General features: G+C 43.0%; 1 protein-coding gene across 1 annotated transcript in view; it reads right to left on the bottom strand.

Moving 5' to 3' along the window:
- CACNA2D3 (calcium voltage-gated channel auxiliary subunit alpha2delta 3) overlaps nt 1–20661 on the bottom strand; it is an 842189-nt gene that overhangs the window by 205941 nt on the left and 615587 nt on the right. Inside the window, exons 15-17 of the mRNA XM_055342619.1 lie at nt 12397–12468; nt 11048–11128; nt 2246–2320 (exon numbers count right to left, since the gene is read on the bottom strand). Coding sequence (XP_055198594.1) covers nt 2246–2320; nt 11048–11128; nt 12397–12468 — 228 coding nt within the window. The remainder of the gene's footprint in view (nt 1–2245; nt 2321–11047; nt 11129–12396; nt 12469–20661) is intronic.

A 20661-nucleotide genomic window follows, 5' to 3' on the forward strand; every position in this document is an offset into this window, starting at 1 on the left:
CCCTTCCTTATGTTCTTTTTTTTTTTTTTAAGGTTTATTTTATATTTTAGAGAAAGAGAAAGAGTGCATGCTCAAACAAGAGAGAGTGGGGGGAGGAGCAGAGGAAGAGGGTCTTCAAGCAGACTCTCCACTAAGCCCAGAGCCCGAGTGAGTTTCCATCTCAAGATCCATGAGATCATGAGCCAAATGGAAACCAAGAGTCAGATGTTCAACTGACTAAGCCATCCAGGTGCACCCCTTATGTTCTTATCATGGACCAATTGCAAAATGGTTCATCTTGTTTGGATTTTCACAAGTGAGATGCTGAGGCATTTGCCAGGGCCATCCCATTTATGTGAACTTGACACTGGCTATCACTTGGTGAAACCATTCACTATAGTGTTTCAGCAGTGAGAACAGAAAGGACTTGTATTTGTGAGTACTTGCACTGTCATGGGATGATTGGTGCTGGCTGGCTGCCCTGCTTTTCTAAGAGCCTTTCAGCTGCCCCCTTGGTGGCCACAGCTCTGGAAAGTGCCTCAGATGGACTATTTGAGAACAAACCATTTGCTGCATGACCAGGAGATATAAAAGACCAGGAAGGCAGTGTGAGTCAACTGTGTAGGTGGAAGCTGCTCATCTCCATTGCTACAGAGGGAGAGAAGTTACCTTGGTGACTTCAAACGTCTGGTTCCATTTCATTCCTTTTAAAAAAGCTGATAAATAGGAAGCTAATTCATTCACTGGCAGAGGACCCAGGTTTGATTGTTTTATTGACTATGTTCCACTCCAATTTGGAATAAATAAGCACTAGGAGCCCATACTCAACCACAAACACGTAACTCCTCACCACCCCCAACAGACAACCCTAGCTGAGTGGCTTGGAAATGGAGAACTTGATAAGCTTTTTAGACTCAAATATATTTTTAGACTTAAACACCCTTAAGAAATTACTAGCTTTTTCAATCAGACTTTTCAATAATTCTGATTACATTTGGAACGAGCTAACAAGTTAACTCAATCCTTTTCTGATAAAAAGATTGGTGAAATCAAATATTACCATAATTCTCATCTTAAAACATGCATGTGGGATCCACATGATGTGGCCATGACTCCATTAATACCAGGGCAATTAGAGCAAAATTGGGTGATGCCGTTGAAACATGAACTCTCTCTAAACAATGATCGATGCAAGAAGCAAACTGGTCCCCACAATGCAGCACAAACAAACATTTGCCAGCAGACACTGAGCCACTATTTTCTGACCATGATGAAAGAAACAAGGATGTGTGGGGCAGATGAGAGCAAGCAAACCCAGGTGTGTGTGGCTATAGAAAACCACCTACACTTTCCTAACTCTCAGAGACAGAGTTCACAATATTATTTTTTATGACTTTGTATCTTCTATAAAATGAGCTAAATACACTCAAACCCAAAGGGTTATCCTTCTTTCAACACATTGCAACTACTCCAGAGATAGCAAATGTACTCACCACCAACAGCCCTCCAGAATCCACCGGGCAGCCTATCGCTTCCCACCCAAGGAGCCTGGCTGCCCTTCAGACTCCTCCTCAACACAGTGCTCCAGGCAGCCTCTCCCCAGGCATCAGAGTGGACAGGGACATGATGGGCTGTCCTGGATTTGGCCTGGCCCCACTCCAGAAGGAAAATGGTTTACACATCAGGTCACTAAACAATGCTAGCAGCATTGTTTGCCTGAGCCTAATATGGCTCAGGCAGGGAATGGAGAAAATCTCAACTGTTCAAATGAAACAAAAAAAAAGGTTTTGTTGAATATCTTCAATATTGGAGACACTGGGCTTAGGGCATGAAATTCAGGGGCAAATCACACTGTGATGAATTTCCAGGGATCCGGGGTCTAATTTGTTATGTTCAACGTAACTTGCAATGAGTCGGGCTTGGAGTGTGGGAGATCATTTGTTATATAAAGATACCCATTACGATGCGTTTCCAGCTGTCTAGAAATAAATTTTTTGCATGTGTGGGCAGCTGTGAAATAAATAAATGCATATAGATATATTTTGATTTATAGATAAAAGAATGATAGTAAATATATGTATCCTATATTACTTATTTATTATGTATCAGAATACTAGTTATGAACTATTAAAACAGCCTTTAGGAGACCATCCTATAAATTGAACTTTGAAAGTAAACGCTGCTGCAAAAGTGTCATCACTGTAGAACTGACGAAAATCTCTTAAAATCATAAAAGGAGAAACACAGAAATAGGTATTTCTCTTACCAGTGGTCTGAGTTCTGGATGCGTCAGGATATATCCATTATTTGTGATTGCAAAGGCATAACCGTGAATCCCTAACTGTAAGAAGAAGTGAGAAAGAAACCTTCATTAGCTGGCTCCCTGGTGAATTCACAAAGCATAAAGCAGCCCGACATTTAGTAATTTACAGCTTAAACTTGGCATTCATAACCCTTATCAGCACAATATTTCATTAAAATGAATGCAAGGCATTGATCCTTGACATTTGGTAGAAATGAAGACCTGTCACAGGATAAGCTCAGCAAATAGCACAATTTAAAATGTCACATCCCCATGTTGGCATCAAAGGGCCTTACTTTGATTTATTTAAAACAAAAACAATTCCTTTTTTCCTTTTAAATAAAGTAGCTGATGTTTCTAGTAAGACCCTCTGTTGAAGCAAACAGTTTTATCAACCTGGGTGTCTTCCGTCACCCCATGATGAAGAATGAAGAGGAGGCCTCCTCTGATTCACATCTTAGACTTTCTTCAAGTACACACCCATAGGGGCCATCTCGAGCACGCACTAGGCAGTCATTTTCCATAATTCTTCAAGGATGAAAGTGTCCCCACCAGCCCAGACAGGAGCCTGCCAACTCCTTTTATATCCTTTCGTCTTTAAATTTGGAGGCTGCCAAGCTTTTCCATGCATGCTTCCATCGACACAAAGCCTGGGTCATTTTCTATGCAGAGCCTCACTTAATTTATGTTTTCTGACTAAATGGGACTATGGGAAATAGTTTGAGAGCAATGAAATGTTTTATTAGCTTTAAAAAGTATGTAATCAAATTTAACACTGCACTTATTTAAATAATAATCCCGGCTTTTTGACAATATTTCTATTACACAGTTGACTGCACCCATTGGCTACAATAAATTTACCTACAAATCATTCATGTATTAAAATGGCCCCTGGCATAAAACCCATACTGATCTCTCTCTCTCTCCGAAGAAAGAAAATGTAACCCACTTTTGCCAGAGTAGTGAAAGGGGAGAGGGAAAAAAATCCTCTATTTTTTTTTCCAACAAGTGATTTTATAGTTCTGAGCCCTCACTGTTCCTTTTCTTTCAAATTCTCTGCTGCTCACATTCTTGAATATGATACTATTAAATGATCCAGACAACAGAGTTTACAAACCAAGAATGACCCTGTCTGCTTGTTAGCTTAACGTCAAGGTGATGTGGAATTAACTTGAGAGAATTTAACACCAACAATTAAAAGTTTCCCTTGCATTACATAAAGCAAATATGCATGTGGTAGTCAAGGGCAACAGACATTTTTCTCTTGGAGTTACCTTGCACAGCCAATCTTAATAAGATTCTACAAGACTCTAATGATAAAGTATATTTCATTATGCTGTGAAAGATAAACCAGAGATTTCCTATCCTTTGAGATGTATATCGTCTCTTTCATCTTGTCTCTTGGAAAAATGTCAGACACAGTCAACACTGCATTAATTACCATTATTATGTCCCAGTTTAATACAGACTCAAGGGGTCAAAAAGGACTCAGAGACTGTTTGACTTTTTTCCATTAAGGGCAAAAGAGGTATTCGATTGGAAATGCAAACTCAAAATTCGGCCAAACAGGTGATATTTTAAGGTCAGCTAATACATTCAGTGCCTTCCAATGCACTGAATTGCAGTTTGCTTCTAGGAAGTAATACTCAGAAGAAGGCATAACTCTTCATCTATGCTCTCTTCATACTCTATGCTTCTTGTAGAGCACCACTCAAAATGATTATTATTTGTAAAGTTGATTATAAGGAATCAAGACATCTGTCAAGCAAGGCCTTTGATTATATCAGGCCTGCCTCCCCACCTGAATATAAGGCTTCATGATGGCCACGGCTGTGATGGCCACCCATGTGGTCAAACTGGTGGTTGGGATGGAGGGAAGAGGAACAGGGAAAGGAGAAAGAAGAAAAGGAGGAAGCAGAAAACCATGAAGGGAACAGGCTTGAGTATAGATGACACCCAGCTGACCTGAACTCTGCTTCCTTCCCTGGAATGCAAAGGCTGAACTGACTCCCCATCCAGTGTCCTCCACTCATTGTCCGACTGTCATCCTTGCCTCCCCGCTGCCCATCAGTGCCGCCTACTGGAATCTGCATTTGCTGTGTCCCTGCCTCCCACCAAGATGCCACCAGAACAGAACTCCCTTCTTGACTGTGGCCAATGGCCACCTGATTGCTGACTATACCCTACAGAAAGCTCTCTTGAATCTTCTGGGTTGTATTAGCTGACTGCCCTCCCTCCTGACACTCTATTCCTTCAGCTTCCAGGCCCCGTACATCCAGGTATCCTTCTCTTCACGGGATCTTCATCTTCTGCCCACTTTCAAGCACTCTTTTCCCCCAAGCTTGTATCCCCAGGGCCCCTTGTCTACTTAAGCTCTCTCCCCCAATATGCTTTGGCAAGTACCTGGATGTTGCTGATCCCCAGCTCTGTGCTCCAGCTGTAGCCTCAGCCCTCACTGGCAGGTCCAAGTGTCCAACTGTGTGTTGGGCAGCATCTCTACCTGGATATCCCCCAGGTGCCTCAGACCCACCCAGCCCAACATGGTGGATGCTACCCTTTCTGCTCCTTTCTCTCTGTGGGAGCACCACCTACCCACCCAGAATCCTAAGTTAGAGACTGGAACATCAGCCTTGGACTTCTTTATTTCATCCCCAGCTTCTTGATCCAAGCAATCACTAATTTATCTCGCAGAAATTGCTCAGACTCATTACTGCTTCCCCACCCCCACCATCCAGGTAGATTTAATGTAATAGATTTCCACAATGGTCCTAACTGTTTTTCCTGTCTCAAATAGGAGCCCCAACAAAGCCATCCTCCAGATTTATAAAGGTCAAAACCAACTCTGACCCTGTAGCTCCCCTGGGTAAAACCCACTAAAGACCACTTTCATGTATAAGATAAAAACCATACGTCTATCCATCAGGTCTCCTGAGGCCTGGTATCTGCCTAAGTACCCATCTCCACCTCCTTCCACGCATTGCCTCTTAAGGCACATGGCAGTAACAACAACCCGTCCCCCCCACAGTCTTCTCTCCCACCCACACCTCTAACTCATATATGACAGCTGTCTAGAGCACCTCTCCTTCCCATCTTTTCCAGCTAATTCTCACTCATGGTATAAGCTCAGCATCAGGATCATGTCCTATAAAAAGTTTCTCCTGACTCTGCTCATTGCTCCCTCCTTTCCATACCATGTTTCCATAAAACCCTGAGAATTTTTCCATTACTACCTTCACCCTAATGCATAAAAATGTGACACCTACTTTTCTGCCTCTTAGCCCTAGCTGGTTCTATCTCTCCTCTACCTTGTTTTCAATGAGACAGTGCCTCTTCCATCACAATGGGCTGTTTATGGGCATGGAGCATCTCACTCACCTCTGCCTTCTACAGCCCCTTGCATAACATCTGACCCATGGCAGGTGCTCCAGTAAGGTTTGTGAATATTTAAGACATTCATTGTTTTACCCAAATATCATCCAGATCATCTTTAAAGTTTGAACTAAAGTAAATATGACAAATGAGCCAAAAACGGAAAGGTGACGTGCCAAAGCAGGTCCACAGTCCTTGGCAAAGCTCTGCCTGAGAAAGTCATCCCGACACTCAGAAACCATCAGGGTAAAATCCTTTCCAATGTTTTGTTGCTTGTTTGATGGCATGTGGATATAACCTACTAGGGATGTGAGTAAGCCTCCAAACACATTCTGCAGATGAACCTCTCAGAAACCAAAAACTTACAGTAAGACAATGTCCACCCTTGTTCTTGGCCACACACCGGTATCCCAATGAAATCTCTAATTTTTGGTTCATTTAAAGTAGAACTGGTCTTCCTGTCCATTCTACTGTGCAGTCTCATGGAGTAATAGGAACTAATCAAACACAAGGCCCTCCAGCACTTGGGGCTGCCAAAAGGGCCCTCGTCCTGAAGCATGCTCTCCTGGAGGCCAGGAGCCTCGTGGTCCAACACCCCAGGGAAGGAGGTGCTTCCCTTCCAAGTGCAAGCCTTTGGGCTAATGAAGTGAACCCAATTATAAAATAGCTCATTATGTTAACAGAGGCTGTGGTGTCTGGAAGTTATTGCTGGGGTGTCTGGAATTCTTAATAAAAATTACAGGAAGTCTGATTGCTTGTGGGAAAATCTACAAAGCTAAGGGAAAATAAGGAATTCTATCTTCTGGGAAAACCCCAAGAGCCAAGAGCTGACTCATCTTTCCAAGGTGTTAATCAGGAGGAAAAGGTGTGATCCACACTCCGCTCCCTGGAGCTCTTCTGCTCTGGATGAGAGAAGCCTGTTCAGCCGTGACTGTCCCTGGCTGCCGTGCACCCCCTTTCCCAAGTCTTTTTGTGGGAACCAGAAGAGGGCTGACTCAGGTTCAGGTGTGTCAGACCTGTATCTACACTTCCCAGCCTGCTCCTTGGGAAAGCATGTAGCAGAAATGCATGTACTTCAGGCGCTGCTGCTTAGTTTTCTGTAGCCAAGCTTCCTCCATTCTATTGTTAGACTTTATTTCATTAATCTTTGATGAGCTGAGTTGTGTTGAGAAGATTATTTTAAGTGGCTTCAACTAAGAAAGGGGCCAAGTGATACCCACTTCAGGGGACGTAATAATGATTTAACGGGAATGGGGCCTTTTAAAGCCCCTTTACCATACCAAACACACAATAAAAAGCTCAGTGAATGTTTTATTGTCTTCTTTTATTTTAACTCATATTATTTTTAGTATTTTAACTATCATTTCACCTACGACTATTATTATTGCCATTTATTATTCCTAATGGCATTAGGGTAATAGCAGCTAAAATCCTGGCTTGCTAGTTGTGAGACTTGGCATGCTATTTAAGCTTCGGGTGCCTCAGTTTCCTTAGCTATAAGTGGGGGTGATAGCAGCATGCACCTCTTATTAAGGGAGATGATACTATAAAGAGCTCAGCGCATTGCCTGAGAGAGGAAACTGAGGACAAACAGATGTGTAGGGCCATCATTATCACTTCTGCATCATGTTCCTACCATCTGGATTGCTGGGTATATATCAAGTAGTGGCCCTTTACTAGGGATCCTACATCTTCTCACAGGAAATAAGAGGCTTAAGAAATGTTTGGAAACATTCTCTAAAGATGGGCTGCTTTTCTTAACACTGAGCCAGTAATTCTGGGCACCTGGGTTTGGGGATTTCAATAAAAGTAAGGTTCACTATCTTTAGAAGCCTCAAATCCCTCCCTCATTCCCATGGCTTTCCATCTCTGGGAGTGGGGGCTACAGAATTTCCAACATTTGATTATGTGGGTTTGGATCAACCAGCTGTCCTATCATGCCTCTGGAAACTTAACTCCCAACTGTAAAGCCTTGGTGGTGGATGAAGCTGGTTGTCAGAGGCCCAGGGTGGCAGGAGGACAAAGGGCCTTTGTCATCTCAGTTAGCCCAACCAGGAATATTCTTTTGCTAAGGAGGCCACCTTTTGTGAGTCTGGACGCATTTTAGCTTAGAGTTCATTTCCTCTTGTTATAAAGGTGGCTTTCTAATTTTTTCAGCTAAATTGCATGAGAATATGGGAACAGAGATGACTTGCTTATTCAAAGAAGTTTCAAGCAGGTGCTGATGACCAGACAAAAAGTGTGTGGAAGAGTCAGACCCTCTGGGGACTCTGGTAAGACTGGGCCATTGCGCAGGGGTGGCCAGGGGCTTATGGATGGTGGCCAGGGTGCTGTTGTCCATGCTGAAAGAAGCCCCAGAAGGCATCGCCCCAGGCTGAACAATCCCCATGGTGCTAACTCCTCAGCTGTCCATCATCTTCCCATGCACTGTTTTATTTTCTTAAAACAAAAACAAAAATGAAACAAAACCAGAGTATAGAGCAAGATGATTTTAGGTGGCATGTGGACCTGGTATTGAACTTACTAACCAGGATGACTAGTGAGAGCCAGCTCTTTTTAAATCTCTTCCATCCTTCCAATTATATAAAAAAGAAAGTTTCCACTTAGTATATCTTTAACACTTGCCTTTCATATTACCTTGAAAAAAAGAGAGAACAGACCTCAAGTTCAGAACCTTATATTATCAAGCAATCATTTAACACTATTTCTTTCTTTTCTTCTCTCTTTCTTTTTTTTTTTTTTTTTACAATCCTTCTAAAGTGACTGATGACACTGACTTTTCTTTGAAAATGGTGATATGGTGTTTCCTATTAAAATGTAGTTACGTGAAGAAAGTTTTGAGTTGATTTACAAATGAACTATTAAGCTAATAATGGTACAGATGGTACAGAAGCATGGCAACAAATCATGAAGTGTTATGTGAATGGCTTAGATACTCTATTCCTTAAGCACATGGATCTAGGAGTTACACAGACCAGGCTCAAATCACACTCACCACTTCCTACTTATATGGCCCTGAGCTCTGTGAACAGAAGCCCCATGAACCCGAGTTTCCTTATGAGCAGAATGGATATGATAGCACCTCACTTATCAAAGGAGGAGCTGGTACCATGATGTGTGTAATGCACTCTGCACAGCGCAGAGGACTGGCAAATGTTATTTGCTAATATTATGCCACAAGACACTGTCTGGTACCACAAAATGGTGCTTTTGTAAACAGCCATTTTATGCATCCCTCACTTTGCCTCCAACCCGCTGAGGGACAACCTGATTATTTTGGCTGCCTCCATCTGCTCAGCTGACTTGCTCAGATAAGAGTTTGTTGGGATGCCTGCTGACTGGGCTGAGCCACTGGCTTGCTCTTATCCTGACCCTCTGTCCAAAGGTAAGCCTGTCCTTGTCAACTGCCTACTGCATATGACCTTGTATTATAAACCTTTCCTCGTGGCTTTCAAAATTCTTAGAACACCCTATTTTGAAATGGCAGAGGATCCCAGAGTGTGATCACCTAGTCATTGGGTTCACACATTGTTTTGTTGGGCATTCTACTTTAGCAAGGGTTCAGTGGATGTGAAGCCCACGGGTGCCTGAACCTGGCATGGGGAAGCTGTCAACAGCACTATGCTGGCAGCATCCCACAAAGAAGAGGGCCAGGAGGCCGTGGATCATACTGGTTCCCTTGACCAATGTGGAACCATTGTTCCCAGTTAATAATAATGGTCAATGGTCAATTCTTCATGCAAGTTTATGAGCATGCAAGTTTATGAGTTATTGTTATCACCACTGGACAGAAGAACTAAAGATTTGAGAGGCTTGTCCACTCAGAGCTCCTTGGTGATGGAGCTGGGATCCCAGTGTATCTTCCTCCAGAGCACTAACCCCTATCTTCCTCCTCTGAAGCTCAGAAGGACCATGAGCCCCTCACAACGGTGGAGAATCAGGCTCAGCATGTCCGAGAAGGAGGTGGTAAGGAAGGGGGCTCTGTTAGCCAGTCAACAATCTCAGAATCCTGGCCCAAAGGAGCTTGCCTGCCTCCAGGTGAGGGCAAAGGGATCGCTTGTCAATCTATCAGTAGGCCAAAGAAGAGATGGGCAAGCCAGTGGGCTTGGTGCTGGGGAAAGAGGGCCCGGGTGTGTTTTCAACCCTTGTGCAACCAGGGGAAGCATGCCAGTCCAATGAATGCCTCTCAGAACGGGGAGCAGTGCTGCTCTCTGCCCCTCCCTGCCCTCCCACACTTACACACACACACACACACACACACACACACACAGCTCTTGGGCAGTTCGCACAGCTCTACTGGGGCTTGAGGTGACTTTCTTCTGTGGAGTTGCCACCAGGGACCAACTTAGAGTTTCCTATAGGGAGTTCAAGAACTCTCTGGGTCATCTTTTTAAAAGGTCATGTCACTCCCATGGCTAACTTGTGTATCAGAATAATACAATGATCACATCTCAATTTATGATTTCACACGTGATTGTTCAGGCCAGGGTTAGGGTGCTCATTAAGAAAAACAGCAAGTCCACTCACTAAAAGACATGCTCAGAACCTAAGCAGGTAGCATAAGGACAAGGCAATGCTGCTTGATGGTGGTGGCAAGCAAAGGCTGAGTTAGGACCACACTGCTTTAAAGGAAGTGGAGCGTGGAGCCTGGCTGCGATGGAAAGCCGGCCCTGGTATATCCGTTGCTCTGATTTCACTAAAGTGCTGATTTAACCACAACAGTGTACCTTGAGAAGCCAGAGGATATAAGTCCAATCAATGTCATCCTTAGGACCCCACGATGGTTACTGTCACCAGTCACCTTCTTGGCAACTGGCCACCACTTTGTGATCAGTCCCAGTGGCAGTGCCATCCACCAGCTTTAGGTGGATGCTTGTGTTGTGCCCACCTGCCCCAGACGGGGCACACCCCAGTCTGGAGACAGCTGGGAAGGCACCCAGAGCTGAGGAGGCCTGTTCTCATGGAGAGAGAGTTAGGTCTGGCCAAGGGTATTAATTAATTATTTAATTAATTAATTAAGTATTAATTTTCCAAGATAGAGGGAATACTCATGATAGAGTCAGAGACAATTTCTCTTTGGGTTTCACTGGGTTCCTGCTAAGAAGTAACACATTTTAGAGGGTCCTCAGGTTGGGATGAGTTAGGACTGGTTTAGAAGACCATCAGAGATGTAGGACCTGCATAGACCCACATAAATATTTAGACTCCCAGAGATCCAGCATGTGTAGACCTACTCAGATCTGCTCAAACCATTACTGTTCTTATGGAAAAAAAAAAGCACCTACCAGAAAGAGAATAAAGGCATCTCTTTACTCCATATTTTCATTTACTACTATGGCAGACTGTGAAGGTATCTTGGACGCTTAGTCCTGGATTATTAATTAGGTGACACATTACCTTGTATTTGGGAATGGTCTTCAGAAGCTCTTTCACTGGGACATCTGTGCCAACCACACCCAGAAGAATGCCCTTCGATCTCTGTTGAAAAACAAACAGTAAGCAACAACAACAACAGTGAGTTACTTTGGTGGAAGGAATAGAACTGAGGGAGAAGCCAACACACCATAGATCTCCATCTGGTGCCTTCTCAAAGTTTCTAGAGATTGAAGATTAACCCAGATTTCTATGAGGCCCCTCTTCTATCCCCCCCACCCCTAAATATTGCTAGACAAAAATGGTAGTTTCTCAGGTACTACAGTAGCTCTCAACACACACCCATACAAAGATGCCCTAGTAGCCATCTCTTCTCCCTCCTGAAAATTCAAAATTAATGGGAACAAGCACAAAAGTTTCAGCAGCTAAGGACTGTAACCATTAATCAGTTTATTTTATGGAAGCTTTCCTTCTATAGGAAAGACGTAGCATAACTGCTCTCTCAATTTATACTGCTGTTTGGTGCCCAGGGGAAAGACATAATAACTCTTGCATTTATAGCAGCATGTTGGAACCAAGGACCAAGATGAAGGAATAGGCCCAGTTCCCAGGGAGGGTCCCAGTTCCCAAAGTCAGGGTGATGGAGTGAAACTGTCAGAGTCAGAAAGGCCTCCCAGAAGAAGACACAAATTGCTACTGTCCATTGTTTCCCTCCAGTTCAAGCCCACCTGAAACCTCAGAAGGTGACCTTTTTAGAAGTAGGGTATAATCACTTCAAGGAGAAATCATCCTGGATTTAGGATAGGCCCTGTATCCAACAACTGGCATCCTTATAAGAGGACAGACAGACTCATGAGAGGAGAAAGCCATGTGGAGATGGAAGCAGAGATACCACAAATGAGGAGCAGCTGGGCACTGGAAGCATCTTTCCCTAGAGCCTTCTCAGGAGGTACAGCCCATCCAATGCCATGATTTTGGGCTTCTAGACTGGAATTTTGAGAATAAATCTTTCTTGCTTTAAGCCACTCCATTTGTGGCCCTCTGTTACCACAGCTCAAGGAAACTAACACAAGGTTGTGTTAAATCAGGGAGGGGTCATCCCACCACACTCAAGGATTGTCTCTGGGTCTTTCCTTTCTCTGGTAATTTCACACTTAACTTTGGGGAAAGTGCTGCATACTGTCACATGACACTTGCTGGGATTCCTCTCTTCTATTCTCAATGTCATGATTCTAACAACAGAATTCTAACAACATGGAAAACTGATAGATCCCTTATCTTTAACATAAATAATGTCACCAGAGCTTGAGTCAGAGAATGTCTGAAATGGCAATCCTCCTAGTATCACACCAGAGCACGGCTGCAGTACTCACGGTTTCGTTCTGCTTACTAAACACAGGCATGGCGACCGTGGTCATCAGGACGAGGCTCTGATCATCGGCCAGCTGGATGGGGAAAGAAGTCAGTTACCCGGGAATGATTTGAAAACCACACATGGCCGGTGGTCACGGCCCTCAACCACCTCATCCTTTCCTCATCAGGGCCATTGGGAACAGACCAGTGCTCACTCAACCTAGTCGCCTAGAAGAGAGTGCAGTGTTTCTCTACTCTGACTTGCAGATAAAGATCCCAGTCCATGGCTGGGGAAACAAAGTCAGCCACCACCGGTCAGTCCAGCCAATCTGTTACTGCATTCAGCCGTTTGGGTTCAAAGAAAGCCTGCATTGGATCTTAGTGATTCACTTCATTTTATGACCACAGATTGATTTTATCCTTTCACTTTGCAGACATTTATGTGCGATATGGATGCTGCTCCTTAATCTGAAAATTGAGGATCAGAAAACATGAGCATAAGGGGTTTTATGAGTTGTCCCTGCTGGAAACAATGAAATCTGAAATCATTTATTCTCCCCGAGGTAGCTGAGTCAAGGCCTTTTGGTACCTCTACACATTTCTGTGGCCAGTCCCAGACAGAAAACAAAAAAACAAAATACAACAAATAATTTTATCATCTGATCCCTAAAAATCACCTCTAAACAGCTAAACATTTCTCCTGGAATAATGACCTTTGAAGTATGGCAAACAATGCACTTCTGCAACCATCTGAATTGCATACAAATGCACTGAGCACCACCACCATCACATCTGGTTTTCATGAAGTGTTGGGAGACAGACAGGAACTCTACCCTGCCCCAGTAACAAGTGGGGAAACAGAGTTCTGGACCACAGTAGGCTTTGGTCAAAGACAATATTGGTTTTAATTTTCAGCTTTGAATCTTTATTAACTGTATTTATTAAGCCTCCATATCCTCAAATGAAATAATGGCAAATATTCCCCAGCATTGTTGCCTTGAAGAAAAAATGTGAAACTTCCAGCGTGGTACCTGGCATAAGGATGCACTTAAAGGATGCTGGTTTCTCTTCCATGCCTGCAAGGTCACATGGCCAGTAAGTGGCAGAGTCCAAACTGAGCTAAGGCATGTGACACTTCTGACAGGGACCAAAGTTACCATGGCAAGTGTGGTAGGAGAGAGATCCTTTCTGGTTTCATAGCCCATTTTAGCCTCAAATGAAGCAATCTGTGAGTGAGAATCCACTATCTTCAGCGTATAGTGTTTTCTGATGTGTGAGTACTTCTCTATAGCTTTAGTTTCATAGAAAATTCAGGTACTGTTCCCTCAATCTTCTTGGGAATAGGCATTTGAAAGAGAAGATTCTAAACCCTAAGGGCCCACATGGACTGAGGTCTCCATGGACGGGCAGGCCTTTGGTGAAAAGGTTATTAAACTTAGTCCATCTCCCACCTATCTTGTTCTTCCAATAGATTCTTCGAACTATAGAGCCTCACTACTTGTAATGTGGTTCACAGAACAGCAGCACGACTGCGTTAGAAATGAATAAGCCCAAGCCCCACTCTGAATCTGAACATTTTAATAATTAGTATGCATATTAGAATTCAAGGATCATTATGATAGGGCAATCCCTTCTACCATCAATACTCACTAGCTTAAGAGAAGCTTGTGGGAGTAGGGAAGAGCTCCTAACGGAGACAGGCAGGGCCATGTGTTAGGTTTATGTCTCTGTCAGGGTGGACCTGTATCCCTCCATGACAAACAAGATGAGGCAAGAATCTCACCTTCACTCAAGGACTGGGAATTTGTGGCGTGATGATTAATTTTTTTGTGCCAGCTTGGCCAGGCCATTGTGCCTCATGTTTTGATCAAACACTAGTCTAAATGTTGCTGTGAATATATCTTTCTAGTTGTGATTAACATTTAAAAAAGCAAACTTTGATTAAGCAGATTATCCTCCATAATATAGGTATGTCTCCTCCAATTGGTTCAAGGCTTTATGAGAAAAAAAAAAAAACGGGTCCCAGAAGGAAAAAGGAATTCTGCTTCCCCTCTGCCTTCTGATGCAAGTCTGCAACATCCCCTCCTGCTAGAATTTCCAGCCTGCCAACCTACCCTACAGATTTCAGATGTGTCAGCTCCCACAACTATGGGAAGCAATTCCTTATAATAAATCTCTCCGTGCCCCCCCACTCCAGATATAGGATATATATCCTGCAGATAGAAATAAGGTATCTATCTCCTATGGTTCTATCACTCTGGAGAGCCCTGACTGATATACATGCAATCATGTCCTCTATTATTTGAGGCAGCCTAATTTGGGTGAGAGAATAAGAAAACAAACTTATTACCACATCATAATATTAGTAACTAAATAATATTAACCATGAGATGATAATGACAGTTTGTGAAGACATGGTTCCAACATCTTGCTAAAAATACTTAAAGTATCCTATGGCCACCACTGAGTGTATGGAAGGTCATTTTCAAAGGCAGAACCAACCCATAGTAAACATCTCTCTTAGAATCAGAGATCTCCCCATATTCCACCTCCTTGATTAATCTTCAGTGTTATACAGAAAACTGATTTGAGCTGATCCATAACCTTGGACAACTTCCACTTTGCAACTCAAATCAAAATTTCAAGCGATGCCAGCATGTATCATGGATGAAACCAAAACATACCACTGACAGTAATGAGAAATGAAGCTTTTTCCTGCAACCAGTAAGAATCAGTTATAAGTCACTGGTAATTGTTCTGGCACAGATACAAGATCATGGGAAAGGGAAACTAAATTCCAAATATTAAGCCAGAATAATGTATCAACTTCAATCAAACTTCAATCAGAGGCTAATTCCAAAAGTAATTACAGCCCGTCATTACCTTACCAAAAAAAAAAAAAAAAAATCCCCATAATGTTGCATGTGTACTGAAACCACTCAATTCTTTAACCAGCCTCTGGTAAACAAAGGAAATGCAGTGAGCTCGGTCTAGCCACTATGTTGGGAGCACATGTACTGTCTCCCGGGGCAGTTCTGGCCCAGATTTGGACTGGCTTGGCCAGAACCATAACCTGTAGCCTTCTTGATGTGCACAGCTCACTAGTATGGCCATAAGGGCTGGTGGGGCCTGGAAATACTACATACATGACATTAAGATCTTCCTCTACACCTATCAGCTTCTACATCATCTCTTCCAGTCTCCAGAGATCTGAGTTCTGCGAATCTTGAAGGTTTCATGGAGAAGAAACATCAATTTGAAAGTTAATTTGCACTGTGAGCACTTTATGATCAAAAGGCATCCTGTACTCTTGCCATAGGAAATAGCAGCCGGTGGCAAAGCCACTTTGTCCAGACCACCAAGCAGGAGTTATGTAGCCAACCGCAGCCAGACACCCTTTGTCCCCACCCACCAGGGGGTCCCTGCTTTTCTGTGGCCCCCTAACCTGTAGTGGCTGTGGAGGCAAGAGCTGCTTATGATTCATACCCGTGGCTTCCAAGAAAAACGCAGACACAGAGTCAACGTTCATTTTCCAAAGGGTAGGAATGGGAGGGGGAGGTCACCATGGTCCATCTGGGAAAAATCCTATTAACTCAAGTCCAAGTGGGAATCCTAAAATGAACTGCCACTCAATTGCCTTTGCCCAGGCTTTGAACAGGCCTCCGAGATGCTTGGTTGTGGCGCTCTGTTGTATAATAAGTGTATATTATTCCATATCCTTCATTTCCTATGCTACATAATGGGGACCATTCTGGTATCAAAGGAAATGATGAATAATAATACCGAACATCTGGTTTATAAAACACAAACTTGCTCAACAGATTGACTGCTTCCTGTCAGCTTCCCAAGTTAATCATGCATGTGGGCTTGTATGAATATGCATTTGGATTCATGTGTGAGGTACATGCAGTGGTGCCAGGGCTTCTACTCCTAATGCTTGATTAGTTTCCCACCAGTGGCACGAGCTGGCCATGTGGAAAGCTCTCCAGTGTGGCCCCAGATGGGATAACCATCAGACTTGTGCTAGATTGGTGTGGGCTGTGGGTCTAGTCATTATTATACATTGACTCCCTTGGTAAACACTCCTTCAGCATCAGCTTATGTGCCAAGTTCCATGCCAAGTGCTGGAAGATACCTAGGCATGAGACACAGGTCTTGCCCACCAGGAACTTCAAGTCCCCCAGAGGAGACAGAAAAGCAATGGGACAGAGGGAGAAAAGCTGGCTGTGGTGGGCACAGTGGCTCTAGTTACATGAGCAGAGGAACTATCTTCTTCAGGACTAGCCTGGATGAAAATAAAAATGTCCAACAGTTACTGATATATCTATTAAGGTTTTTGTGACAGATTCTAAATGCTTCCTGAAAACCAGTTTAACAACAGCCAGGACAAGTTCCCTGCTACAGAGCAATTTCATCCATTTGCTTTAAACTTAAGAATATGCATCAATGGAACAATGAAGGAGGAGACACTTTTAAAAACTATCTAATACTTCCCCCCCAATCTTTTTTTTTTTTTTGTGGAAATATTACCCCCTTTCTTTAGAGAAATCTTCTTCATCCCTTTCCTCCACAAGGTTCTCTTGGCAACTAACCTCTCCCATCCTGTATGTTACTGGGCATCAGACCCAGGCTGAGCCAACTGGGGCACTACACACACACATACCACATACACCCCCTGCCCAGGCCACCTGAGCAGTTTTCTTTTTCCCCATCTGGAGCTAATAGGAAAAACTCTCTACTCCCCTTTGTGGATGACTATAAGAATATAAGCCTGACAACCAAATCCTTTCCCCATAGAAAAGGGACTGAGAAAATAAAGTCAAGCCAGAGACAGGAGGAAAAGTGTGTGTGTGTGTGTGTGTGTGTGTGTGTGATGGAGGAGGAGGAGCAGAGGGGGAGAGAAAGTGAGGAAGGGGACAGAGCAGAGGGATGGAACCAGTCCCTGGATGCGTTCATTCCTAAACTCTATTCCACTCATGCTGTTTTCCACTACTGGGTTCCCTGAGGCAATGTTTTCTTTTTCTTTTTGCCCAAATAAGCATGGATTAGATTTGTAACTCTTATAATTGAAGAATCCTAACTTGCACAAGTGTCAGTATTGACCATAAATGATCTAGGTAGCTTTAGACACCCATTGAGGTGGCCCCAAGTACCTTGTACAACTAACAAATTTTGGTACACTATTGCTGTAGCAAGAAAGGTCAAAGGGAAGATGGTCCCAACAACCTTAAGATGAGTGGTTGTGTGTCCTTTCCACAACGGAAGAAATTTAGATAACCCTAAAGTACTCAAACACTGAATGGCAATGGGCAGTATTCTGGAGGAAATGAGGACTCTTTATGATGGCATAAAAACTACTGTCATTAGGAATTTGTGTAAAACTTTCCTAACGAATATACATTTGCCTACTTTGAGAAAAGAGCCTGCTCTTTTCCTAGAATGCCAGAGTCTGCTCTGACAGAGATGCAAAAAACTGCTGGGAAAGAGGATAGGAATGGAGGCAGGTTGCAGGCACCGCTGGGGCCCTGGCAGGGCCCTTTCTATTGGGACCAGTTGTGACTACAGGGTTGTGTGGGGAAGCCTCCTACCTTTCAAAGACACCTATTATGTTGCCTCCCTCACACCTCCACTCACAGGAAGCTTGCCAGGACCAGTGGCGGGACCCTGAGCTCCCGGTAGCTGGAGGCCTCTTGGGCTGAGTGTTAGAGAAAGGAGGTAAGCTGGAGCCAGGTGCTTAGAAGGCCTTTGAACGAGTTAAGGGCAGCACGGCTGACAGCCCATTTGAGGGCCAACAGGTGGTTTTCAGCAGTGCCTCCTGCCATCACTGCTCAGCCTTGGAGGCTTGGGCTCAAGCAGATGTTTGTGCAGAAATGAGGAACTTAGCTCAGGAAGAGAATGGCTCTAAGCCAAGAACAAAGGCCAACTCACCAACTCTACATATTGCCCTTCTTACGTTTATGTTTTTCTTTTCTTATTAAAGTCGATCAACATACTATGTTAATAGAGTACATCACATAATGTATACCACAGTAAATACATATTTTATACATGTGTACATAATTTATGAGTACACAGCTGGGTTTCTGCTGTCTTCCTTCCAACACCTGGCATGAACGCCAACCTGCACTCCGTGAAAAGACACTGCCACCATCTAGTGGCAGTTAGGATGAATTGCAGGCACAAGGTCCTGGGAGATGAGACTTTTCCAGAGGATAGCCTTACTGATAAAAATGTACTTAAAAGGCAGGCAATGTCATTTAGTTCCCCACCCAGTGTGAGCAAAGCTAGGCTGTATAAACTCACTGTTCTGTTAATATCCTGTAACCTTGACAGGGAAAAAAAATAGTACCAAGAGGTGAAAAAACACACCGTGTACATCTTTAAATAGAAGATGACACATTTTGAAAGTAGATTGATCCTTTGAGGTGTGCAGGATCTAAGAATGTGACAAGGGGAGGTTTTCTCTTTCCTCTCTCCCTGAGCTTAAGTTTATCAATGACCTGGGAATCCCTAAGGGCCATTCTTTTGGCAGCATATGATGAGGGCAGTGGGAACAAGATGGGAACAGATGGCAGCCACGTCCTTCAGTTTTCAAACTCTGTGGCAAGGGGAGGGTTGACAGTAGGAAGTCACAGTATAGCTCTCTGTGCAAATTGGTGAGAACACCAGGCAGGGCAGTGGGGAAACACAAATCTGGGAAAAGGGGTGTGAGCAGAATATGTGGCTATGTAGAGACACTACACAGGAACGAATCCCTGGACCTTCCTTCCTATTCCCAGACCAAAAAGTCCTCTACATCTACCCTTTCAATTCCTGTCTCTGGTCGCTCTCCCCATTATTCCACTCCTTCCCTCACCCTAACATCCCTTATCTTCAATATTAAAAGGAAATCAGGTGGAAAAATCTAGTAAGGGCCACACTCAATGATGGGTCTTAACTTTCCGTCCTGGAGACATCTCCTGCTGGAGATGCAGACACTTTCCAGAGGAAGAACAAATGAAACCCACTGAAACGTGGAAACTAAATCCTATTGGTGCATCTTATGCCTGAAAAGTAACAGTGTATAGTATCAGCATTACCTGCTTGGCTGATGTTAACACCATCAGATTCTGTGAATTTTACTCTCATTTAGATTTCCACAGCTATTAGTGATAATCATGAAATGTACTGGCTGTTTCAATTGTGGTCAGTTTTAAATGAAAGGCTTTACACATACATGTGTGTTTAAAAATACACTTGCTCAATAACCTAAAAAGCCATTTTGAAATGAGAAGAGAAAGAAAGAATAGCTTGTTCTAGTAATAAATCCAAAAGATTTCTAAATCACCTTTGGTAGTGTATCTGGGTGTGTATCTTTGATCTTTTTTTAAAAAAATCTCTTTTCTATATGCTTGAAAATTTTAAGAAAAAGAACACTGACATGAACTTTCAACTACAGAATGCATTTTATAAATAAAATCACCCAATAGCATATATCTGCAATGAATATTAATGCCTTAAAATAAATAATATGGCAGCCTGGGTGGCTCAGTGGTTTAGCACCACCTTCAGCTCAGGGCATGATCCTGGAGACCCAGAATCGAGTCCCACGTTGGGATCCCTGAGTTAAGCCTGCTTCTCCCTCTGCCTGTGCCTCTGCCTCTCTCTCTGTGTCTCTCATGAATAAATAAATAAAATATTTTAAAAAATAAATAATATTAATAATCCTACTCAAATCTTTTTGCATAAAGATCAAACTAGTCCTTCAAACAAACTATGGTAATACTTTGACATGAAAATGCTATGAGAATAAAGTTTTATATTCTGAGTTAAACATATTATGCTTATCAATATTTTAGATGTTCTTTATGGTAAGAGGTTTAGTAAAAGCAGGCATTACTATTTTTAATTGAAAAGCTGGTTCTTTCAATGTAAGCATCATGAATTGTTTGCCTTTTATGATACTGCTCAGATGAACTGCTACCCATTTAAAATCTAGACAATTTATGAACACCAGCCATTGTTTAGATTCTCATTTTGCTCTGGCATCTTTCAACAATTGTGAAGATGCTTGAATCCTAAATAATATAAGGATAAACAAAGTAGCAGTGGAAAATAAGAAAAAAATAAGAATAAGTAAATCTTCCAAGTAACATTTCCCCTCACTTTGCATCTGATTGTCTTGGTAAAGTGCTCAGTTCTCGAGAATGCTCCATAAGTGACAATTTCCTGTTAGCCAAGAAATTTCTGCTTCTTACTGAATCATTATTACTTGCATCTGAGATCTGAAGGCCCTGAATTCTTCT

Source organism: Nyctereutes procyonoides, unplaced genomic scaffold (assembly GCF_905146905.1).
Source record: "Nyctereutes procyonoides isolate TBG_1078 unplaced genomic scaffold, NYPRO_anot_genome, whole genome shotgun sequence".
In the NCBI taxonomy this organism is placed as follows: Eukaryota; Metazoa; Chordata; class Mammalia; order Carnivora; family Canidae; genus Nyctereutes; species Nyctereutes procyonoides.